Here is a 27,266-nt window from a genome sequence, read left to right on the forward strand (position 1 = left end):
TAATATCCATTTAGTATTTATATAAATCTAATAACACTGATCAACTTTACTACTTATTAAGATGACATATAAACATTTCTCAAGTTTTGCTATATACATTATTTTTAACTTTCGAATTCGTAATTGCAATAGTCTGTAACGGAAATAAACTCATTGAATAATTTCAAGTGCGGTGATAATTGTATGGGAGATTTAAACTTTAAATAAATTAATATTTTCTGCAGTAATACTGTCCAATTAATGAAGCCAAAGTCATGATGTTATATATAATTTAGGAAAATTAGAACCGATTATGTGCACCTTTTCTTTCAAGATGATAGTTACGTTGAAGATGTTTGAGTTACTAACATGTTTTAATTGAATCATATTTTAAAAAATATATGCGAAATAAAGTTATTAAAAATCTGATCTTTTCAAAAATATATCCGAAGCATCGTAAATTGAAAAAAATATTAGCGAATTTAATACTTTTTGGTCAAGCACAAACTTTGTTTTATGCAATAATTCGTTTATACTAGAATTTTTATAAAATTAAAATGCAATTGTGTCCAAGAGTATAAAAAGCATTAGAAACGGTTCAATCTTCACATTGGTGGCACTCTGTATACTGTCGACCTTTTTTAGTACTTATTAACTTAAAACTTTAGAAATATCTGAGTTTAAATATGCACTGCTTTTCAATATCTTCTAAAACAAAATTCCTGTTACTTGAATACTCTAATTATGGAAATTGGTAAAATTATACAAGAACTGTAGTTTATTCAATATGAATTTCGTGAATTTTTTTGGCTTCTACCTTTTGTACAAGTTTACAAATCAATTATGGTTGAGAAACTCTTTCCTGTCCAAACTATCCAATGAGTCTGCAATTGTCGTAATCATTCATCGAAGTGAACTTGAGTGTATATTTGTAAATTTTCGAATTTATATAAATTCTCGAAAAGGTTCATCATAACTATTATTGTTATCACTCGCATCAAAACCATTGTTGAGTAATAATGTAGTTGTTGTCGGTTGTTGTAACATCAATTGATTGTGATTCGCTTGCATTAGATGTTGCGACAATTGTGGCTGCATATGGCTGAGACTTTGATTCTGTATTTGTATGGTTGTGGTGGCGGTGGTTAGACGAGGTTGCTGATTCACCACATCTGCCGCAGCCAAGGCGCAATCGTACGAATTTGTGCCATTTGTTAGAACGTCATCATAACAGGGCCCAGGCCCAGGTCCAGGGCCAGGCCCAGAGCTATTGCCGCCACCGCCAGCATTTAGATTTAAAATGCCAACGCCAACACCAACGCCGAGTCCAACATCACCAACTCCGCCAATACCGCCATTGCCGGTTAGATCGGTAGTGGCGCCATTCAATATTACACCATTCAAATCCAACGACGACTCTTCATTGCGTTTCGAGAGAATTATATGCGTTAAATTTATTATGTAGTTTTTCGCTAGAGTTAAAGTCTCAATTTTAGATAGGCGACGCTCCATTTCCACATGTGGAATAACTTCACGCAACGACTGAAATATATAAGAAGATATAAAATAAGATATACAAACTTATATGCATTTGGGATTCCTGTTTTTTTATTTGTATAAATTAAACAAACATTATCAATACTGCATTCGAAAATTTTTTCTTTCATTGCCTGGTTGGTTTCTTCGCTTGCCACACTTCACACATTACAATACATAAGTGCATACAATATTTAACATAAAATATGTTGAATGGAGACATATACATTGCATGACATTACCTGAAAAGCGTCATTTAAGCTGTGCATTCTCATGCGTTCGCGCTCATTTGACTCCAATCGCCGCAGATTACGCTCCTTTGCATTGAGAACGCCTTTCCTGCGCCGGCTTTGTGTGGTGCCCGTTAAGGAATTCCTAGCGCGGCTGGATGGGCGTGCACTACCACCGTTGCTGCTGCCGCCGCCGCCGCTTGTATCGTCGCTCTGTGAACTTGAATCTGTCATTTCCATCTCATAATTATTATTGCTTAACTGAAATGCAAAGGGAAAGAAATTGTTCTACATTTTGCTGGACTGTCACGAACTAAAAAATGAACTACAGTTTCTTTACTTTCAACCCACATATAACACAGAAATACTTAATGTGTCCTTATATATAAATCCATAACAATAAATGCATATGTAACTTCAAACAGATATAACCAGCCGGGAAAAGAAAATATTTAATAAATCAGTGTATGACACCAAACCCTATTTTACGGGCGATTCCATAAAATCATCACCGAATGACGCCACTATCATGTCGTACATTCTCGTTTGGGAAGAATACGAATCATAGTTTTATTTCAACATCGTGCGAAAGGGCCCAAGTTTAGACATTTTAGAAAAACAAAAAAAAATCCATTTCTGTTGATGATGATTGAATTCTTGTTTCAGGAACAGAAATTCTTCAGTGAAACCAAATATCACTTTGATAGTGTATACGACGATTATTCTCCTTCGCGTACAAAGTACCGTCAAAAATTAGTATATCGAGTTTTAACGTGGTTTCAGGAAGGTTTTGAAGATCCATGAACTTTTAAAACATATGTATATGCCGTCACAGTGGCTACCACGACGGATAATACGACATACTTCCGTATTATATTAACAGACCGCTACTTGAAGGTGCAGAAGTATGGGGTCAGTATGACACATATCTGATGTTAAAGAATATACTAATCTGTGCTGAAAAATGTATTGATATATGGATACGAAATAAAAGAAAATACGTCTCCAATATTTTGACTCAAAGAACGTAAAAAAATATGTTTTGAACGGAAAAAAATAATTTCAATGTAAATTTTGGATGGAATATGTAAAGAGTATATACAAGTATATATAATATATCTCTAACTGTATATAAGTGAACTAGTCTCTCATTGTTTGAGATATCGATCTGAAATTTTTGCTTATTTATTGGAATCGCTGAGTGCGTAACACTATGGGATATACATAGCTGCCACACAAAACTGATCGATCAAACTCAAGTCTATGTATGAACAACTCTTTTTATTTGCCGGGTGTCTTCACAAAATTTCGAATAGATTATTATCCAAAGCAGCGCTACAAGTTTCGAACAAATTATTTTATTTGACAAGATACCTTCACGAAATTTGGTAATGGAGTATTGTCTAGAACAGTACTTCATTCTCCGCAGCATTTTTTTGGATCGGATCCAACTTTCCGACTAAAATCAAAATAAATGTCTTTTTTAACTATTAAGAAGGCACCTGTAAATCATAATATAGCTTCGGTGTAGCCGAAGTTAGTTTTTTTATTAATTTTTTATAACATAATACCTGTGTAGTCCTCTGGCTGGCTCGTCGTACTGGTCGTGATGATCCCTCCTGTAAATCAATAGGTGATCTTGGATTCTCAGGATTCATTATAGGGTTGATTTGATGTTGATGCATTTGGTGTTGTTGTTCCATAGTCATATATTCATGCGAGACTAGTATATCCGAAATATGATTCGAACCCATTTTGATTTCTGTTATATTTAAAAAGTAAAACTTTTCCGTAATTTCTATACATTCACAGATATTTAAGCATTTAATTTATTATATAATACATTTTAGTCGGTCGGTGCATATAATAACATGATAATAAATTTTCAAGCACAGGTGCACTGGTGTAAAAGCTTAAGTGTTTCTAGTATGTCAGTGGAGTTATAGTAAACAAACACACCGGTCGTGCACATGTGGCATTATGCGAGGTGCCAACGCACTCTTGTTATTAAGATCACTACTGGCTAAAATATTATTATTTCTTAAATTTCTTATTGTGGAATTGACTTGTACAAACATTCTTGTTTCCCCGTATTCTTATATTATATATTATTAATTAATCGAGCATGGTCTGGATTTATGTATTCTTTAATATAAAGCTTAGTATTGCATAAAAAGTGCGTTCCAAAGTAAACAGGATTAAAAAAACTGAACAAACGGTTTTTTCGGCAAAATCAATTTATTTTATTCAAAATACTCTTCTTCTGCTTCAATACAGCTTTTTGCACAGTCCAAAAGCATATCGAACGAGTGTTTTAGCTCGTTGGCCGGTATGGCCGCCAGTATGCCGGTGCAAGCCTTTTGAATGGCTTCTACGTCTCCATAACGCTTTCCTTTCATGGGCAAATGCATTTTTCCAAAAAGGAAGAAGTCGCGCGGTGCTATATCAGGTGAATACGGGGAGTGGTTAATGGTTAATGTGATTTTTTGTCAAATAATCGGTCACAAGCGTCGATCGAATGTTTGATTCTGCGAAATAAACCATGCACACACCTTTCGTAAGCCCAAATGTTTGGTCAAAATGGCGATGTTTTGGAGATGTTCAATTACATCTCCATGAATTTCAATGATGATTTCGGCTGATTTTTGATGAATTCACGCACAGTTTCGATGGAATTTCCGGTGATCACGGATTTTGTTTGGCCCACATGTTGATCGCAATAACTTCACTTTCAATTTATGAAAGTTCTTCATGAGTATACCAGCCTACACAAAAAAGGCACTGTATGGAACCTAGTGCGGCAACTAAAACATTTGAAGAGGTTACAAACATAGTCGAACTGGCATGCACTGTCTGACCTGAGGTAAACATCGGAAAAAAAACGCCAGGAGAGTATATCACTCCAGCAGAAGGGAAATAAAGACTGACAATCATTAAATTAAGTTCATCGACAGCTTCTCCTACCTCACAAGCATTTTTACAATCGGAAAGCAAGGCAAAAGCGGCGTTTCGAAGACTGCAAGGTTAAAAATTTCCAAAGTACGAAGATCGGAATATTCACCGCATACGTGAAGTGGGCGACGTTGTACGAAAGTGAAACATGGTTGGTTTCGAACACCACAACTCAAAGTCTGCAAGCATTCAACAACAAGGGTCTACGAATCATATGCAGAATATTCTAGCCCAGATTAAAAAGCATCAAGCACTATGGAGTGGGTTGGGGTCAAAATTCTGCTTTTTTGGAAATTCTGCATTCATAATTCCGGAAGTCGGAACACCGGGAATCAAAGTTATGGAAGTCAATATTCTGGAATTCAAAATTCTGGATAACGAAATTCTAAATTGCAAATTTCTGAATGGCAAAATTCTGTAATTAAAGTGCGCACTTTTTTGTTATCAACACGCATTTTTAATCACTAATTACAGAATTTTGCCATTCTGTAATCATATGTTTTATTGCCTAGTAAGTATCGTTTTGTACAATTACATGATTGTATTTGTTATTGTTATTTCTTTGTTTGTTGTTGTTCATTTACTTTTTTGTACTACTATGATTGTATTTGTTATTGTTATTGCTTTGTTTGTTGTTCTTCATTTACTTTTTTGTACTACCATAATGATTTAGTTTACTATGTACATACATATATGTATATATATATACTGACTAAGCAATGTGTTACTGCAATTTCATTAATAAAAACGTGCTAAATATTTTTGTGAAATGATGGAAAATATAACTGTGGTGAAGTCCAATAAAGGAAAAGACATGTTAAACGTCGACGGCTACTTCTTCTATGTATTTGGAACGAAAAAATAACAAAACATTTAACTGGACTTGTTCTGAACGAGCTATAAACAAATGTACCGTGCGTATTGTCACACAATTGGATGGCTGTGAACATGTTATACGATAAAAAAGAAATGAACATTCTCATAATCCATTAATGTAGTATCTATTTGATTTGTATTTGTTAATAATGTTGTTTTTTGACTTTCCGAAAAAAATGTTTGAATTTTGGAGGTTATGTTTTGTTTATGTTATATTATTATGTATGTATAAGCAAATTTATATAAGATACACGATTTGGCTCAAATTTTGGGGAAAAAATTTCCAGAATTAATTATGGAAAACCTAAATTCCGGAATTATGAAAAACCAGAATTTTGAAATGCAGCCAAAAAAGGCGAAGGAATTGCGGAATTCCGATTTCCAGAATTTTGTCGACCCAGAATTTTGATTCCGTAATTTCGACTTCAGAATTTTAATTTTAGAATTTTGACCGTTTCCCCTATGGAGTTTAATGAAAGAGGAACCTGCACAAAATCACTCTGTACTAGAATACTCTCGGAAAAACTCAAACTTCATTGGAATTCGCAGGGAGCAAAAGATGTGACCGACACAGATTAACATGGAGAAGGTCAGACCTGCTCGAATTACCCAATTGATCACTTGCGACGACGAAAACACTACTGCCTAAATCGTGTGAGATGGTGCAACCTATTAGAGCCCTTATGCTCCAGAGGGGAGTGACAAGAAAAAACTGATCATCTATGAGAATAATGATAAATGAAGCGTAGAGAGCATATTTTTCTGGTAGTAGTATATTATGATCCCAAAGAATGAATAAAATCGGGACAATATTTCCCTTAGTTGCCATTTACATACATACCATAAGAATTTTCAAACATCCGGTTGGCTTTATACCTTATAAGTATACTGATTAATTTGAGAGGTATATTAATGAAACTAATACGGCATGTTTTTATGGTAATGATATAATGTAATACCAAAAATGGATACAATCGAGACCATACTACCCGTAGCCACCTTATACCTAATATAAGAATTTCACACTTTATATTGTAACATTGAATTATGTTTTTGTTTTGTTTTTTTTTTTGGTAAAGGAGTAAAGTAATATACCCACATATGTATGTATGTACATATACAATAAAAAAAATTAAAAAATTTATTTAGCTTCGGTTCCAATCATTGGAATAAAACAGTTGATTATCTAAAGATCGATTTTTCAATATGTGGTTAGCAACCATCTGTCAGTTAAGTTCAGGTTAAAAAAACGGCTAACCAGGCATTGAGAAAACGACCCTAAGGATGGTTGTAAAGAGAATATTAATTATAAGAATGTTTAATACATATTGCATTAGAACAAACTATAAGAATCAATATTTTAGGCATTTATAACAGCATCTTCTACAATATAAGTATCAGCTTTCTATCTTCTGTGAAAGTAACTGTCTTCTAATCATTTATGAAGGATACATTTGTACATGTTTCAAGCTGTATTGCAATGATGCCGGCTTTCTCCGTGGATGTAACCTAAACCTAAAAAATTCTCATTAAACTAAGAGAAATTATCAGTACAAATCAAAGCCGATAAAAAAAAACAAAAATTTAAAAAAAGTTCGCTTTTTCCAAAATTTTGGTTGTTTTTAGACTGACCAAATTGGATTTTCATCAGATCAAAAGCCTATTCGGACATAGTATGCAGAATTATTATTACAGCCAGAAAATTTCATGACAATCAGATCATTTGTCTTCGATTTGTCACTGCAGCAATTTCGAAAAATGTTATTTGAAGAAACAAATGTTCAAAGGTAAACTGATGGAGCTGATTGAACTGGGCGACTACCCTTTAAATGGCTATAACTCAAAAACTATTTGTGATATCGATTTTAAGTTATTTTTAAAAATATAAACATTGAAATATGAAAACAAACGATTTTTTCAAATTTTCACACTGGATGTACCTCTTAATAGAGCTGCAATGCACGTGCCATAAATAGGGCCGCCGAAAAAAAACCATGCCAAGGGTAAAAGGTGGGGCCCCCTTGCTACAGGAATATTTGACTTTATGCTTTCATCTTATCTTTCTTGTTGATGTTGGGTGGAAAAAATTTGTTTTATACGATTTTGAAAGCCAGTAATGTATGTATATATCATAGTCTACGTATGTCAAAAATAAAAAAAAAATATTTTTCCAGATTATACCGGAATATAGGAATTGCAAGACGAAAAGACAGAAACATCTCATTTAAACATTTCTTTATCGATCTAATTAATGAAAAAACGGTTCTTTCGAAATCCGTTGACTATCGTGATTAAGTTTTTGAATATGAGCCTTTCGAGCTTTGGAGGCACCACTTCAAACATTAAATGGTTAAAGTGCAAAATATTCTCAAAGCGATGAATTTCGAAGTTTCTAGCAATAAGTTAAATGTATGTACAATTTATCGGATAAATCAACTGAATATTTTTTTTTAATTTAACAGCTGCGTTGAGTTCTTCCACTTTCGTATCATGAAACTGCCATAGAAAAGAATTAATTTCAGTGTTAGTATAAAATGTATTTTCAAGATTGACGCGCATTTTTAAATTCGAGGATTTGTATTTACATATACATATGTACATACATATTTGTACTGGAAGACAAATATTCAATCGAATATTGTGAGTTAGCATTCTACCTGTAAGTACTATATATCCAGAAAATGTAGAAATTAAGTTTGAAAAGTTATGCTTTTCATCAACAATGCTTTTGGTAGATTTAGAAGACTTTAGATTGGCTAGCAATTATTATTGTATATATAAATTGATTTCGTCAACATCTTTATTAAATTATAAAAGGTTGAGTTATTTACAGCGCATACTTATGGACAGTCGAAGTTTTTAGGCCCTTGGCCAAAAGGGAGGAGTGCCTGCAAGGTTTGAAATCACAAGGCGTAGTAAGACAGCACCACCGAAATTTTTTCGTTGCCGTTAAAATCTTATATTTTTGTGTCTGCCTCGAGTGTTTGTAGAGGTTTAATTTTTAACCGGCATTTTTCTCATAATTACTCGTATAAAATTAATATATTTGTATACCCTGAACAGGGTATATTAAGTTTGTCACGAAGTTTGTAACACCCAGAAGGAATCGTCGGACACCCTATAAAGTATATGTATATATACATGATCAGTATGTTGAGCTGAGTCGATTTAGCCATGTCCGTCTGTCTGTCTGTCAGTTAGTCCGTCGGTCCTCAGTTTTTAAGATATCGTATTGAAATTTTGTAAACGTCGTTTTCTCTTCAAGAAGCTGCTCATTTGTCGGAACTGCCGATATCGGATCACTATAGCATATAGCTGTCATACAAACTGAACGATCGGAATCAAGTTTTTGTATGGAAAACTTTTACATTTGACAATGTACATATCTTCACAAAAGTTGGCACAGATTATTTTCTAGGATAATAATGTAATATACGAAGAAATTGTTCAGATCGGCTTACTGTAGCATATAGCTGCTATACAAACTAAACGATCGGAATCTAGTGCTGGTATGGAAAACTTTTGCATTTGACAAGATATATTCACGAAATTTGGTACGAGTTATTGTTCATAGAAATAATGTAATTTTGGTTTGCCATACAAACCGAACGATCGGAATCAAGGAAAACTTTCGCATTTGACGTGGTATCTTCACGAAATTTGACATGGATTACTGCTTAAGGTTATAATATAATCTCCGAAAAAATTGTTCTGATCGGATCACTATAGCATATAGCTTCCATACAAACCGGACACATAGTTACTAAAACAAATGTACCTGTGAAGGGGGAAGCGAACGAACCATTGTGGTGCTACACGAACTGATACAGCGTCGTCTCCGTAAATTTCATAAATTTTATTAGTGGCTTGCGTGGCATTCTTCCTTTTTTATACAAAAATTTCAAAATATACCGAATTTCTTCATTATTTTCGCTCACTTTTGAACAGCTGAATCTTTTTTTCAACTTCCCCGAATTTAATTTTTTTTGGTTAAATGAAGCTTAAAATCTCACCTTTCCAACATTAAATGGTATGACACGACATCTATTGGCAAAATATGAAAAGATTTTTTCGACTACCTAATATAATTGAGAAATAAAGTAATTTGAGATGGATCAAACTTGACTCAGCTAGCTTACCCCGGAGAAGATGTGACATGTAATTGTTATTTACATATATAGTATACTATATATGTACATATGCAGAAATTTCCGATCACTGACAGACGCATAAAGTTTGTTAGAACAAAAGTCGTTATATACAATATATGAGATTTGGTGGTAATATTTGACCCGATTTTATCTATTTTCCCTGGGTTGCACATACAAACACCAATGATATGAAGTAAAGTCAACCGGTTGTTCTAAAATCCTGATATTGGTTATACTGGGTCTAGGCCAAGTTTTCGCCCAATTTTATCTATTTTAAGCATAAATATAAACTGTTATGAGTAAAACACGCTCATTGAGATAACTCACATACTCGTATTGGCAAATATATCCGGTATAAAGTCATCCAGAAGTTCGAAAATCTGTATATTAGATATATGGGTGCTCAGGGAAGTATTGACCGATTCAGTCCCTTTTTTATACACAGTTATTATTATCAGGAAAAGATTCCCTCTGTTCAATTGTATGTCTCATACATTAACCGATATTTCAAAAATCAAAGGTCAACTATAGATAATGGGGTCAACATATTCGGTACCTAGGAATTTGAACAGTTTTTGTTGGATTTGGACAATTTTTGGTCATAAGATAATACTTTAAAAAAATTATTAGTGCAAAGTTGTACCATTATATCAATTGCTTCCTGATATGTGTACTGGAAAGTGATAGAATCAAATGGAATTTAAAATTGTGTTATATGGGAAGTAGGCATGGTTATTGTCCGCTTTTGCCCATTTCGCACTGTGTAATGTCACTGACATATTTAATTATTGATTTATCGCGCTTGTAGTAATTTTTAACCGTACCATTATACAATATCTTACAAAATTGTAATAATTGTAAATTGTAAATATTTTTTATTTTAATTTTAATCTTAACAAGCATAGACTTCCGTACAATTTTTTGGTTTAAGCGAATTTACCGAATTTTACGTTTTCGGCGTTGTTTGTTGGGTAAGCATCTCTCGGTTTTGAATCGTATCACTCAGATATGATCTATATTTTGTTCTCACATACGAGTATAAACGAAGTTATTCGGTTTGAAAATCGAATTCACATACTTAAATGGAATCTCAAAACGAAAAACTTATAAGGTGTGGTTCCTTCTCTGCGTATATGCCAACGAGGTATATGTGGGTGACTGAAGGTTGGAGGGAAAGGGTGAGACTGGTTTGGGTACTAAGTTATAGCGGAATTGCAGGAAACTGTAAAACTAACGAGCTCACAGAAAGACTATATTTTATCCAAACTAATCAGACTGAGTCCGCTGTCCTGTTGGATTTTAGCACTGGTTCTGTGGACCTTGTGTATGCTTTAATTAAGGGGTTTCATTGAGTAAAAACAGGCTCTTTTCAACAATTCATTCCCATATAAAAAAACTAAATATTTTATTTGAAAAAACATACACTCTTAACAAAGAAATTCTGAAATTATTTGGAAAAAAAAAATTTTATGCTCGGCCATTGTAATCCAATTTCCAGTGACCCCTCGGAAAAAATGCGTCCCCGTTTGGAGCATAACTCCTTACAAGATCATCTAAAGTAAAAAAATACGTGTTTTAGTTAAAACCTTAATTTAGAACTTGGATGAAGGAAAAAAAATTAAAATAGGATTTTTGGCAGACATTTTTACAATAAAATTAAAATTTCAGTGAAAATTTTGCAACATTTTTCTTTTTTCAAATAGTTGTAACGAAAAAAATCCTTCATAAAAGTCTTTAAGGATTGTATCTCAAAGCCCTGTGTAAAATTTCATGAAAATCGGTTAAGTAGTTCTCGAGAAATCTTGCCAACCGATTTCGCAGTTTCGAAAAAAACGCGTTTAAAGACGGTGCACAAGTTTTCAAGGCTGTATCTCCAAAACTATTACACGAATCAACTTGAATATTCAAGAGGTGCTGTAGAATTTAATAGGACAATAAAAAACATTGCTTTTTTTAAACCCGCAAACCCATGTAATTAATTCCTTAACAACTAACTAATGCGGCAGAGGAACTTTTATGGATGAAAGTGGAATTATTGTCCAACGGTTATTTCAAAACGTCATTCTGCAAAAAATCGAAACAGTGATATTTGTTTCAGATAAAGAGAAATTCTGGATATGCTAATCTTTTGTAACGCGAATTTCCATTTGGATGACAAAATATTTACATATCACTTAAACACATATGTATATCTTTTGCTGCAAGCAGTTGTTTCGATGTGATAATCATTCGGTTTGTAAAAAGAAATCATTCACATCAATTTCGTTCAGTTTCTGGAACATTTCTGATTCAAAACTTCACCGATTACAGAGTTCTCACAACTTCTATTTTTTTATAATCCGTTCTGTTGGCATAGTGTGGGATTCAGACTCATTCCTTTCGCTTTATCATGCCAAGCCTCTCTGAGGCCAAAGGAACATTAAGAGTACATAATATAATATATCAAAATTTTAACATAAATTTGTGACGATTGTTTTGAGAATTAGAGAACGTTGAAGCGTAGTAAAGTTATATTGTTCGTACATAGCAGCTAAAAAGCAGTCGCTACTGTAACAGTTTAAGTAAGGTTTGTGTTAAATGAAATGCCTTTGAAAACATAATTTTACCAAGACCTCTTAATTGTATACTAGCAATTTAACGTTTATAAATGTAATTAGAGCTGTGTTTTCCTGTTCGAAAGTACTTAAAAGCCATTACCGTCACTGTTGGCTTTAAAAAATATTGTCGCCAGCCGAACTCCTGCCATGCCGGAGACTTTTTTCACGTCATCGCAGCTGTAACCCTATAACCTTATTTCATTGCTTTTTATTTTATTTCCCCTCAGCTTTGCAACAAAGAACTAACAGCATTCTTAAGGACCAACAGCTTTGTTCTTTCATATTAATACGATACAAATGTGAATATGAAAAGCAAGTATCGAAGAACATTTACTTAACTGCACTGGATGCAATAAAAGTAAATACATAACAAAACGGGTGCAGATAAGCCAAAGGACTCAACCCAAGACCACAAATATATTGCAATAATAATTAAATTTATTAAAAATGCGATTATGGCAAAATAATAAAAATAAATATACTCAAAAAATCCAATCAGAGTTTTTAACTCCTCATAACCACTTAAGAGAACTTACTTTGAAGATGATAATACCATTTTATATGAAGTGTTTGTTGTTAATATCCTGGGCCAAATCGATTAGACTAGGTAGTAGCATAGCAATCAAATTGCCTGTAATATTGGGTAGTCCAAAAAGTCTTTTCGTATTTCTCATCAAACTTCAACTTTTTTTTTATATTTATATTAATAAATAAATAAACAAATGTATACCATTTTGGTCGACCAATTTTTGTAATTTTTCCGCTAGAGACATTATTATATCAGTGTAAAACTTTCATCAGTGTAAATCGAAGTTTCGAAATTCCAGAACGGAAACGAGCGAACCATTGCTACTGACACAGCCTCCGTAAACTTCACAAATTTCATTGGTGGCTTGCATGGCATTCTTCCTTTTTTTATACAAAAATTTCAAAATATCATTTCTTCAATATTTTCAATTATTTTTGAGCAGCTGTAACTTTTTTTCAACTTCCCCAAATTTAATCTGGTTAAATGAAGCTTAAAATCTCACCTTTCCAACGCTATATGGTATGACACAGTGTGATTGGTAGCATTGGAGATATACGACTGCAACGACATCTATTGACAAAATACGAAAAAACTTTTTCGACTACCCAATATAAATGAACAAATAGCTACATATGTGTTTGAATCTAACCGAAGTGAATGCTCTCGATACTTTTTTGAACACAGAAAACTTCCAGAATAAATATAACATTTATAACATGTATCGAACCTGACTTTTTAAAAGAAAATACATACTTTTCAAAAGTAATGTTCGAAGGTTCATTAAGCCGATTTGTACTCTCGAAAAAGTTAAATACTTTCAAGCATGCGAGATGTGTTCAAAACATAACTGTCCAATATCTCTAAATACTCTAAACAAACCCAATAAAAATAAACAAAATGCAGTGTAGAAATGATCACTTCAAATTGGGAAAAGAAAATTTCTTGCAACTTGTAACTTGCAATGGTCAAAGAATAGTTTTTCATTACGTTAAACCTACTTGCGGTAGCAAGAGTTTAATAAAGTTAGGAGAGATAGGAAAAGAAACATTAAATTTTTATTATTTAAAATGTAAAATGTTTGACCCAAGGTGGATTCAGATAAAAATTGAGATATGGATTTAACTTTCCCGGGCATAGTTGAAATTGACTGATTGAAGGTATCTCTACCTATAGTTTTTATAACCTACAAAGTGCGGTTTTTTAAACTTTGTGTAAAATTGTCGCGAAGAGTTCTGCAAGTAATATGTGTTCACACAGAGGAGGCTGATGGTCAATTCAAAAATATTTAGCCTTAAAAATTTTAGTGTAGATATGAAACACCTGAAGCTTTTATGCTTATTATCTGAAATATGAAATAACTATACATCTTTCTTAATAGTGTTTATTATATGTTCAATTTTGTTATGTTTAATGTATGTAATATATTATGTTTATGTTGAGCCCTCTATATGTTATTTTGACTTGAGCATATTTTTAATACGCAAGAAATGAAAAAAGTGATTTATGTATATGAGAAAAAAAACATATTTTGTATTGAGTAAAGGTCGACTGAGTTGATAACTAAATTAATGAATGAAAGTACTTTGACTTTTTTATTTTACTATTATATCAAGGCGGAGGAGCTTCCTAAAACAGATGATTATATTTAACCGTATATACCCAGATTTAATTGAGTCTTTTAAAATCTAACAACTCAAGGATTTTGGTATGGCTTGCTACAAAAATCTTTCGAGTTTTTTTTGTTTTTTATTTGATCTGAAACCTAATATTTTTTATTTCTTTATTGCTTTAGATAGCGTTCCTTTTATTTATGTATGTATATAGAACAAAGTTTACAAATTTGATGGGTGGTATGTACTATATTTGAATAGACTAAGAGAACAATACATGATCTATTTTAGCAACAAATAAAGCTGATTTTGAAACAACTTCAGAAACAAAAAATAAATATAAATATGACATGATTTATATAGAATATATGTTTGTTTTAAGCAACTTAATTAAGCAAGCACAGACTCACTTTTTCAATATCGTTTTCCTAAAATATAATCACTTTAAAATCAGTTGGATTTGAAAATTTAAAATTTTTTTATGAGAGCTCTTACAAACGACTATTTTCACCAAATTTTAAGGTTTCTTTCTAACGAAAGTACTGTTAATTTTTATAAAACTCAATAACATGCTTCGTGTACACATTTAATATTGAGTTGAAACATAAATTTCTTTAACTTTCAATTAACTTTTAATGAAATTTTCTATTCCACTGAAAAAACACTTGTTGCGCTGCACACATGAAATCAAAAAATACTCTTTCAACGGTAAACGACGACGAACCACGACGGCGCCGAGTGATTCCCGCTGCGGCAAATGCACAACTAAGCAGACAGATTGAACCGGAAGCACTGAGGCTGCCGCATAGCCACTTGTGGATTCGAATGAAATGCCAACGTATAACACTACGAAAGGTTGGCAGCCAGCTAACACTGATAGACAGACAAGCGAGCAACAAGTACGAGTACGACGGCGCCAACACGCGCTAACTCGCAACGTCAACAAAGGCTGGACCAAACAGCCAACCAACCACCCACACAAGTACTCTGCGACAATTCGAATGGCAATTGGTAGCATTGCGCATGCCCGTTTCCTTTGCGCTCAAGACTAGACGTTATCAAGCGACCGGCACGCGGATCATCAACGCCGAGCAATTGAGTGGATACTTGTTGCTTCAGCACTGTTGAGTGGAAAGCGACATTGCGCTCAAATACGCTTGAGTGATGGTAAGTCAGCATGGTGCTGAAGAAGCAAATTAAAGCATAAGCGAAGCATGGCTGAAACAGTTCCACTCCTCTGCAATCCACAACCATTCAAATTCACTGGAAAGTGTTGGCTTTGCTACTCATATTTGTGTGCATTATCAGCTGCTTGTGCGCTTGTAGGCCAGGGTTTGTTTTATTATGTGTGCAATGCCGATGGAGTGCGTGGGCTTGTGGATGCGTGTGTGTGTTATGATTAAGGGTGATTTGGCTTGATGTTGTTCTTGCTGTTGTTAGATGTTTTCCACATATAAAAAACATCTAAAGTTGATTACGTATGTATGCACATACATACATACATACATATAAACATACATGCATACACATAATCACATATTTATACATACATATGTATACAGAATCAGTTTGCTAGTGATGACGTTGGTAAGACTAATGTCATTACATAGATGATTCAATAAATGTATATTATTACGCTAATGGGGCGCAAATGCACTTACACTTTGCTCTAGATTCATTACGCTACCAGAAAACTTCTTGAGTTGTACTTGTTCAGCTACCAGCGCGTTTTTAAAGGAACGTTTTGACAAATTTTAATATATTCAAATTATTGGCCTAAGAACCTGTAACAATCTTGACCTTTTCCTCGGGGTATTGCGCCTTGTCGTCAAGTCATGACAGCAAATGCAAATCTCTAGATTTTAAACAGATGTTCCCAGTTCTTAACGTAACGAAGTTACCTGAGTGTTCAAAGTTTTTGCTTAAATAACAAAACGTCTTCTTGGTAAATGTTTTAAGCAAAATGCTAATACTTTCAATCATAAAACCTAACCATGCCTTTAAGTAGTATTTATATATCCCGTTAACACTTATCCACAGAGGACCAAAATTGGACTATTAATATGAAGGGCTTTCAAAAGCAGAAAATAATACATAAGAGGAGTTTCCTTTAAAGGGAACTGTGAAAAAAGGAAAGTTCGAAATTGCTTATGGTATAGAGACTTAGTATTCTTCTAGAATCATAGTAATTCAATAAATTTTCGTTTAAAACATAGGAAAGTGGCTTCAAGCCAAACAAAGTAGAACGTCTGTATTTATAGACACAGCAAACAGCAAATAAATTCTCAGGCGTTAGTTAGTTCTGAGATATGTAGTTCTAAAACATACCAATCAATCGAACCATCTAGCAGTTTTAACGATTCGATCATTGCTAATCGAAAGTTACATCGATTATAAACCGATAAATCCTGAAACTTCGAGAAGAAATAATATTTATAACGCACTGCAAGCATTTAAAATGCAGTATAGCTAAGGCATCACGCCTTTTAGGAGGCGATTATTTATATGTTCTCTTGTTAAAAGCTTGAATGTCTTTTAGTCCAAGGCAAGGGATTAAAATTTATCCCAAAATCCTACAATGACCTAGAATAATTACTTATACGAGTATTATCGTAAAATGAAAAATTTTTACGCATGTTTAAAAAACAATTACAATTCTCAACGCTATGTTTTCAGTTAGTTTTAATTTATAACTTTATGAGACTGTATGAAACCCCTAGATGTAATTTTAGAGTATCTGAGAACTGAGATTTTATTTCTTATGTAATTCAAATAAGTATTGCTTTGTTTCGACGTACACATATGTTTGTACCATAAATGACTATACTTGCGTCACAAAAAAATCACAAATACATATTTCCCAACTATTGATACAAGTACGTTTAGTTCAAGTACACAATATAGGCACACACATACATACATATGTATATATGTTTATAAATATATCGAAAATATAGTCTAAATATCAGACTAGATGCGCACGAAATTACGCCAATGTTATATCGATTTAAATGGAAAACATTATCATTATCAACAGTCCACAATACTAGCACTTATGGAATGCCCGTAATCGTACTTATATAATACTATATAAGTAGGTATGTATGTATATACATACATACATACATAAATTTTTCCAAATATAAAAAGTTAGCATTGTGATAACAAAGTATTTGTGTTTATCAAAATAAGATTAGAATAAAATCAGGATATGATAAATTTCCGCGATAAAGTTTAGTTTACTCCACTTTTTCCATAATTATTTGTGAAATTTTGTTGCGATGATGTATTAGGAATATATACATACATATAGATATATGATACTGAAATAAAATTATATTTCGAAAATAGTCGAAATAACGAAAACATCAAATTAAGTTTTACGTATAACTAATCAGTAATTAATGGTATGTTACCTTATTATATGAAAAATTTTCTTACTGATAAGCAGCCATAAACGCGTTTTAACCTACATAACCATTTAAGGAACCCGCTGTTCGAGATTTTATATTTCGTACATCCTATATAATCCCGCGCGAAGTAGAACACTTTCCGAATTCAGGTCGCACGTTTTGATAATGGGCAATAGAAATTCGGTAGGTACTTTAATATCTTTAGTGATTACAAATTTATTTGATTATTTTGACATTCGTCACACAGGCTGACAAGCCTTTGATCTGACTGAATGAGCCAAACATTCTAATCTTCACGTTCCAATCTTAATTATAATACTGTGCAAAGAAAGGTCATAAGAGGCTGTATTGGACAAAAAAGATCCCAACAATACAGAATTTGTAAATTGAAATTGAGTAAGTTAGTTAACATCATTGGTATCTCAAAGAAAAGCGTGGGTTTCATGTCAGCTTTCTTCTTTACTCGTAACGTCGACTTATCTGATGTTGTCATGGTATATGCCTCTGCACTATATAGCAGGACTGGAATAATGAGTGACTTATACGAGTTTTGTTTTTGTTCGTCGAGAGAGGACTTATCTTCTCAATTGTCTACTTAGTCCGACGTAGCACTTGCTGGTAGAGATATTCTGCGTTGGATTTCGAGTCTGACGATGTTGTTGGTAGTAATACTGGTTCCAAGATAAACGAACTAAGTTTAAAGTCGTAGATACTAACTTCGAAGTTATGACTGTCAACAGTGACGTGAGAGTCTAGTCGCGAGTGCGACGGCTACTTGTTTGATGACAGGAGATATTTCACCTTGCCCTCGTTCAACACCAGACCCATTTGCTTCGCTGCCTTATCCAATCTGGAAAATGCAGAACTAACGGCGTGGTTGTTAAGGCCAATGATATCAATATCATTGGCGTCCGCCAAAAGCTGTCCTCTCTTATAGAAGATGATACCTTCTCTGTTTAGTTCTGCAGCTCGAATTATTTTCTCCAAGAGTAGACTGAAGATGTCACACGAAAAGAAGTCGATTTGTCTGAAACCTCGTTTGGTATCGAACGGCTTGGAGAGGTTCTTCCCGATCCTGACGGAGCTTTTGGTGTTGCTCAATGGCAGTTTACACAGCCGTATTAGTTTTATGGGGATACCAAATTCAAACATAGCTTCATAAAGGCAACTCCTTTTCTTGCTCTCAAAAGCACCTTTGAAATCGACGAAGAGGTAGTGCGTTTCGATTCTCTTTTTACGGGTCTTTTCCAAGATTTGACGCATGGTGAATATCTGGTCAGTTTTTGATTTTCCAGGTCTAAAGCCACACTGATAAGGTCGAATCAGTTTGTTGCTTCTGGGCTTCAATCTTTAATAATACGCTCTATAGAACCGATGTTGGGGAGGCTTATCCCACGGTAGTTGGCGCATATTGTGGGATCTCACTTTTTGTGGATTGGGCACAGCCCACTTGAATTCCAATCATTGGGCATGCTTTCGTCCGACCATATTCTACAAAGATGCATTTCCTTATCAGTTCTTCGCCGCCGTGTTTGAATAGCTTGGCCGACATTCCATTAACCATCGCTGCTTTGTTATTCTTCAGTCCGGTAATTTCTATTCGAACATCTTCATCTTTAAGCAATGGAACGTTTTCTTCATCGTCATTGATTAGAGGATCGGGTTCACATTCTCCTGATGTTATGCCTTCACTGTCATTCAGCAGTTTGAAGAAGTGTTCCCTCCATAATTTAGGTATGCTCTGAGCATCGGCCACTAGATCACCTCTGGGGGTTCTACAAAAGTATGCTCAGGTCATCAAACCTTCTGTTAGTCCGCATCTTTTCGACCGTTAACTCTGTCGACCAGCTTGTCAGGCTTTTCATACTTACGCATTTCGGCCTTTCTCTTTTTGGTCTAAAAATGCGTCTCGCTTTTATCTCCAACTCTCGGTGTCTATCCAACCCCGCACGTGTTGTGGTCGATTGTAACGTTGCGAGGTAGGCAGTCTGTTTTCTCTCCGCTGCGCCATGGCACTCCTCATCGTACCGCTCGTTCTTTTTTCTTTCGTTTGCAACTGTACGGAAGGAGCTTGAAATGCCGTCCCACAGTTCCCTCATACCGAGTTGCTGATGAGTGCTCTCAGAGAGCAAGAGTGTAAGTCGAGTGGAGAATCGTTCGGCTGTCTGTTTTGTGTACGCACGCCTAAAACACTGGAGACATGTCGTCCGTTTATCACAAAATGATCGATTTAGTTGGTGTGTTTTCGATCCGGAGAGAGCCAGGTAGCTTGGTGAATTTTTCTATGCTGGAATCTAGTACTAAAGATAACCATATTTCGGGCTCCGGCGAAGTTGATCAGTCTCCACCTTGCCCACCCTGGCGTTAAAGTCACCAAGCACGATTTTGACATCGTGGCGGGGCAGCTCTCATAGATGCGCTCCAAGCGCTCATAGAACACATCTTTGATCCACCGGGGTGAATGTCAGGCCTCGGCGACAATGTCTCTCTCCCACCACGAATCCCACACCGAACTTACTTTTATATGGCCACAAATCCCACAAGGACCTACTTGTCACAGTCCTTGTCCCGTCCATCGCACTTCTTGGACGGCGGTGATGTCAGCCTTTATTTTCACGAGGACATCAACCAGCTGGGTAGCGGCCCTTTCTCAATTAAGGGATCGGACCTTCCAGGTGCATGCCCTCAAATCTTAATCCTTGATGCGTTTGCCGTGGACGTCATCAAAAGGGAGGTCTCTCATCCTGTTGATTACGTGGCGAGTCCCAAACCCAGCGCACAATCCTGCGGAGGGGATGGTTCGCCTTCTCACTTTGACTCGCCTTCAAACGGATGTTCTTTGGCTACCCATAGGATACTTGGTCTAATACCGGAAGTCGTCAGCAGCTTGAACTTTATTTAAAAGAATCGTTTCTGGTCACTCCAAAGTGAACGGCACTCAGAGAACTTTCCTCACTTGCGTGAACTTCTACACAAGACACCATCCTCTATTGTGCGACTTCTTCAATATACTCCAGAGATGAATATAGAGGCTGTACAATCTTCAATAAGAGCCTCATCATTAGCCTCAACAACCGCGCCGTTAGTTCTGCTTTCTCCAAACGAAATATCTCCTGTCATTAAACCTGCAGGTGTCCCACTCGCTACTTGGTTCCCACGTTACTGTTGACTGTCATAACTTCGAAGTCGTAGTTATTTCGTCTATCTAGACAACAGCGTTAACGCCAACAACAACGTCAGGCTCGAAATCCAATGCAGAATAACTCTTGCCAGAAGGAGCTACTTCGGACTTAGTAGGCAATTGAGAAGTAAAGCCCTCTCTCGACGAATAAAATAAAACTCTACAAGTCACTCATCATCTCCGTCTTGCTATATGGTGCAAAGGCATGGACGATGACAACATCTAATGAGCCGGCGTTACGACGGTCCTTAGCGCATTGACAACGGTGAATATCTCAGTCGATGGAACGATCAGCTGTACGAGATATACGAAGGCATTGACATAGTTCAGCGAATTAAGAGACAGCGAATACGCTGGCTAGGTCATGTCGTACGAATGGTTGAAATCAGTTCAGCTCTGAGAGTATTCGACGCAGTAACCCCCGGGGGAAGCAGAGGAAGATGAAGATCTCCACTCCGTTGGAAGGACCAGGTGGAGAAGGACCTGGCTACACTTGGAATCTTCAATTGGCGCCAAAAAGCGATAAAGAAGAACGACTAGCGACTTTACTCGGCTATGACCGTAAGAGCGGTGTCTATACCAGTAAAGAAGAAAAATTATTATTGTGTCCACGAACACAACTAGAATAAATAAGTCTGCTAATGAGCGATTAAATAAGGAATTCAAACAAACCCAATGACAGTTTTAATCTTGATTGTTAATGACAGTTTTAAAATTATTCTAGACTGTATACATATCCGTATAAACACATTACATATGGTTCAAGCAGCTCGCGACTTCCGGTCTTTGACCAAGTATCCTCTGGGTAGCCTAAGAACATCCGTTTGAAGGCGAGCTAATGTGAGAAGGCGAAACATCCCCTCCACAGGGTTGTGCGCTGGATTTGGAACCCCCCACTTAAAAAACAGTAAAAATTAAAAAGAACAAGCCTCGGATTATTGGTTCATTTTATTGCATTTACTTCCAATCCAAAGATACTTCAGAAATAATTATAATGCACAGCGCAAATTATGTACATACGAGGTGTGTTAAACACGTGTTTTCATATATTTATTCATTTGTCTAACTTAAAGTTAGCGACTTGGTTCATTCCCCAATCGATATTATGCACTTATTTATGTCAGCACTTCTTCTAATCGTCGAAATATTGCTCAAACTCGAATTTTTGTACAGCCTTTAGCTCTTTTATCTTGTAAAACGATTCCTCTTTAAGATTCTCTTTATTTTTGTAAAAAGATTAAGGTCTCACGAATATGGAGGCTGGTACATCGTTAGTTTGAACTTTCAAAAACAAAGTAATAAAAGTTGAAAACAAAGTTTGACTACTGGACTCTCCAAACCCGAGAAATTTTTAATTCCAATTTTTAATTCCAATTTTTCCGTTTATTTCTGAACATACCACGCATTATTACAATTTGTAGAAATTGAGAACTATGTTGAGGTCATGATCCATAACTTGATCCTTCAGAGCAGATGAACGTAAAAATAGAAATGAAGAAGAAAAAATGCTTAACCTCTTTATAGAATATAATGAGAAAATTACTAGCATGTTTATTAATAGAATAGAAGTATTACGGAAAGGCCATATATGAGAAATTCACCTCGTCTTTTTTATAATGCTCAATCCTACCAATTTGTCGTGTTCTTAAAGCTTTTGACGGTCAAAGCTGTCTTTCCCAGAAGCCAACATAAGTCGAATGAATTCAACAAGTGGCTGCGAAAACAACAAGTGGGAGCTCAACATTAAGGGCAGCCCATAATGACTAATATGATTTCAATCCTGACAGATTCTCTTTCCGCTCAAATGAAGGAATGTCACTTTCAAAACAGTTGCCACTTGTTGGTTGCACAACAACAACAACTGTACATACATAAATGTCCGTCTATTGTGTAAACAAGTTGCACTGGCAGGGCAACTGACATCTGCATTCGTAATAGACCACAGTTGCAACCAATCTGGACCATGAAAGCCTCCTGGAGAGTGCGATGATGGTGGTGCGTGGTACAGGATGCGGATTTAAATGGCGACAGTGCCAAATACAAATTGACAGATAATATTTTTAAGTATTTGAAGAATAACAGCACTTGTGGCCTGCAGCCGTTGTCGGTTGTAGCATTTCAGCATTCGTAAGACTGCGCTTTTCGAGTGTTTACGATGTCGATGGCTGCACCCCGGGCGCTTGACGAAGGCCATTATGCAAATATTAGCAGATTTTATTGTTTTTTATGGCTTGTGGAGGGAGTTCACTCCGGTTGCTCTGCTGTTATTACATGGCGTAAGATAAAGAGACAAGCTGCAAGACATTTAAAAATACCCAACAAATTGTAGAAGGTGGGGGATGTACATAAATATGTAACCACAGCCACTGAAATTTTTACTTACAACCGATTTGCTGGTCGGTTTAGCTCGGCATTATTAAACCGATTCGACATACTTACATATGTACACAGTTGCGCACTCATTTGCAGTGTTTGCGCACACATTCGAACAAACTTACATATTCGTATACATACGTTCGTATTTAAATAAATGGGCATACTTATGCAATCACTATGAATAAAGCCAGCAAAACTCTTTCCTATTTTTTATACACCTGCAAACAGTTGCTACAGAGTATTATAGTTTTGTTCACCTAACGGTTGTAAAGTATGTATGTATCCCCTAAAACCAAACGAGATAGATATGGGGTAATATATGTATATATAAATGATCAGGATGACGAGCAAAGTTAAAATCCGGTAAACTATCTGTCTGTCTGTCCGTCCGTCCGTATGTGCAAGCTGTAACTTAAGTAAAAATTGAGATATCTTGATGAAACTTGGTAGGTTACTTAGCACAAAAAAATTGGAGTTCGTAGATGGGCTTAATCGGACCACTGCCACGCCCACATATCGCCAATAACAATAACCGAAAGCACACAAAGTACCATAACTAAGCACTAAATTAAGATATAAAGCTGTAAGGGACATTTGGGGGCAAACATTTTTGAAAAAGTGGGCGTGACCTCGCCCTCTAACAAGTTTAAATTACATACATATCTCCTAAAACACTTAAGCTACAACAACCAAATTTGCTGAGTACAAATCTTATAAGAACTTCTCCCGATAGTGTGAAAATAGATGAAATCGGAGCATAATCCCAGTCACTCCCCATTTAACGGTACTGTTAAAAACTACTAAAAGCGCGATGAATCAATAAATAAATACGTCAGAGACATTTAATTTTACCACCGAGATTGTATGAGAAAGGCTTATAGGAGACGGTGCAAAAATTGGACGATGGGCGTGGGACCGCCCACTTTTTTGTGAAATCCCATATCTCGGGACCCGACTAACCGATTTCGACAAAACTTAGTACCTGGCATTCTTCTTATATTCTTATGTCACATTGTGAAAATGGACGAAATCGGACAACCACGCATACTTCCCATATATCAGATTTTCAATAAAGTGGAATTTAAAATTGTGCTATATCGTTCAGTTTCCAGTACACAAATCAAGAAACAATTAATATAACGGGATAAAACTTTGCACGAATAATATTTTTATAATGTGTCACTTTATGACCAAAAGTTGTTTAAATTCAAGAAAAACAGTTCAAGTCCCTAGGTACCGAATATTTAGACCCCGGTACTTATAGTTGACTTTTGATCGAAACTGTCGATCAATGTGTGATATGTACTATAACTGAAATTAAGGAATAGTTCTTCTCTTCTAATGGTATGCCTGTATGTCAAAAATGGGTTGAATCAGACCATTACTTCTTAGCCCCCATATACCCAATATACAAATTTTCGAACTTCGGAGTGACTTTGTACCGCATATATCCGCGAATATGTGTGTTATCCCAAGGAAAATAAGAGAGCGTGTTTTATTCATATCAGTGTATCTTTACACCAAAAATAGATAAATTTGAGCGAAAAATTGGCCTAGTCCCTATTTAACTAATATCATGATTTTCGAACATACGGCTGACTCTACTCTCTTTGATTGATTTTACACCCTAAAGTATTTTCCTGGCTTTGAACCTTGCAAGTTGCAAGAGTATAAAATGTTGGGTCGCACCCGAACTTAGCGCTTTCTTACTTGTTGTTGTTTAAATTTATTTATGGCGCTGAAATGAATATTCAAATGTCTCCATCTAAAAATAACTGAATCTCTGGTTATACGGTAGATACGGCGATCTATAATGTGTGAATATACATACATACATATGTACATACTAATCCCGTCACAAGTTAGGTTATAAGTATAGGACGTACTTAAAAGGAAACTGTAATACATTTTTTACAAAGATGTAGAAAATGGTCACTTTCTGATTTCACACAAGCCAAAGGTTTTTTGAGTCTGTCCAAATTTTTTAAGAGTATTCGACAGGTCATGTTCTCTCACTCTGAACGCAAACTGTAGAAGTATGGATTCATGTTAGGGCTTCCAGCCGACCAATCATCTTCAACTATGAAGAATATTGCTTTTAGGCCGCTGCTGCGTGATTTTTGTCCTGTGTGCTGAAGAAAAATTTCTCTGAAAATCCAATGCTCTCCATTGAAGAGAGTATTACTTAACTGATTTACCTTACCACGCCTTCTAAAACATCCTGCTTGCAAGGAAGTGAAGAAGGGTAACGCCTTTACAGGAGACACCCCAACAATCCATTACAACAACTGAATGGTGACAACGTTAGACCTTTGAAATAACTTTTTGTGCGCCTTTTGTAGTTTTTGTGTCAACTTTGTTGTTTCGCTGATTAAAATCTTCTTTAAGAGTTAACTTTTTTTCCTCTGTAAAAAGAATACTTTCATGGCCGTTTACCGCGCGCCACTGAAGAACCCGCGTCCATATGTAGAGCGCGTTGTCAGAAGAAGAACACGACGATTGCCATGTGGAGATCATTATGAATAAGTCTGGGCATTAATCTGGTGGTTATATCCATTTCCCTCAACATAATTCTCTGTTTTCTATTTCTGCCAATGTAGTGTTATTGATTGGTATTCATTTATTATCTTATAAATAAATAAATTATATAAACAGTAATATTGAAAGTTGATCTCTTAAAAAACATATCTTTTCACTGCTTTTTTTCCAATCGTGCTAAAAGAAAAATATAAAACCTCAAATAACGAGTTAACAAAAAATAATATCGTACTTTTTTTATAAATAGGAGAAATTATTAAAGTGCGGAAAGTCAAAAATCGGAATTATTTGTATATGCTTCGAATGAATGAAGATGAGATGATTATCTACATCAGGGTGTCCGTTATTTCCAAAATTTATTTTTGAGTCTGCAGCGCCCTCAAAATTTTTAGTAAATGCCCTAAAAAAAATTATGAAACCCATATGAGTTCTTAATATTGTTAATAACCCATGCCGCAACGACGATTTATTTCCCATTTAAATAACATGAGGCTTTCGTACTTTTTGCAATTTTTTATTTCTTTGCGAAACCAATTGATACATTGCTGGGGCACCGAATTACCACAATAAATATAGTATACTATACACATGATATATGTATAGTACAAATGGTATACTCATACACACAGACACCCACTTGTATTAATTACAGGTGTCAATCAGAAATTAACGCCTACAATATTATCATTTGAAATTGTAATGTAATCAAAGTTTTACATTCCCATTATCTCCAACGGTAAAAGAAAAAAGTATAATCGAATCAATGATAAAACAAAAAAGGAAAAAATTGTCTAATCGAAACTTTAAATTTTTTCTTGCTTCGGAACGCATTTGCATATAAATTACCCTCCGACGCTTTCTTATCAGTTTAACAAGCTTTCTGGTAAAATATTTACGCTACACAAGCTTCTCTTAGAGTGAATGGTCAATCAGCCGATTTGCATGCTATTTATGAATGTATGTAGGCGCTCTCGCGCTTACCTGATTTGAATCCATTTTCTTGACGTGAATATCGTAACAGTTACATCAAAGAATGGTTTTATAAGGGAGAATGCGAAATGGATATTCTTAACATACACCCAGCCATAAGCAGGTAATTGTTATTGATGAATTCAATTTAAAAATTGCGTTTCTGTCATTAATCCTTATTACAGAGCCAATAGTCATTGCAAACATAGAATATGCTTAAATATTTTAACCTAAAAATTCATCTCTTTATATATTGCATTTATATATAGTAAATATATATTAATTCAATAGAAGAACATATCCGTTGAAAACGTCTTAACTTTTTTCCC

General features: G+C 35.1%; 2 protein-coding genes across 5 annotated transcripts in view; one reads left to right on the forward strand and one right to left on the reverse strand.

The window, feature by feature from the left end:
* Positions 1–27,266, forward strand: part of LOC120768984 — a 106,645-nt gene that overhangs the window by 22,302 nt on the left and 57,077 nt on the right. The window contains exon 1 of one of the 4 annotated variants that reach the window (XM_040095803.1): positions 15,566–15,627. The exons of the other annotated variants lie outside the window; for them this stretch is intronic. Coding sequence (XP_039951737.1) covers positions 15,625–15,627 — 3 coding nt within the window. The 5' untranslated portion in view covers positions 15,566–15,624. Of the gene's footprint in view, positions 1–15,565; positions 15,628–27,266 lie in introns of those variants that run through there. 4 annotated transcript variants of the gene reach the window in all.
* LOC120768983 (protein dimmed) lies at positions 925–14,940 on the reverse strand. Its single transcript, XM_040095801.1, has 4 exons — positions 14,871–14,940; positions 3,317–3,507; positions 1,758–2,006; positions 925–1,521 (listed from the first exon to the last, which is right to left on the reverse strand). The coding sequence occupies exons 2-4, from the start codon at positions 3,497–3,499 to the stop codon at positions 925–927; spliced, it is 1,029 nt and encodes a 342-aa protein (XP_039951735.1). The 5' UTR covers positions 3,500–3,507; positions 14,871–14,940.

Source organism: Bactrocera tryoni, chromosome 2, assembly GCF_016617805.1.
Source record: "Bactrocera tryoni isolate S06 chromosome 2, CSIRO_BtryS06_freeze2, whole genome shotgun sequence".
NCBI classification, from domain to species: domain Eukaryota; kingdom Metazoa; phylum Arthropoda; class Insecta; order Diptera; family Tephritidae; genus Bactrocera; species Bactrocera tryoni.

What these genes read in the sequence shown, in the direction of transcription:
- LOC120768983 (XM_040095801.1), bottom strand. Translation starts at nt 3,499, where the DNA reads ATGGGTTCGAATCATATTTCGGATATACTAGTCTCGCATGAATATATG. An exon ending in CCAGCCAGAGGACTACACAG is followed by an intron (nt 2,007 to 3,316) that starts GTATTATGTTAT and finishes TTTGCATTTCAG; the next exon opens with TTAAGCAATAATAATTATGA. An exon ending in GCTTAAATGACGCTTTTCAG is followed by an intron (nt 1,522 to 1,757) that starts GTAATGTCATGC and finishes TATATATTTCAG; the next exon opens with TCGTTGCGTGAAGTTATTCC.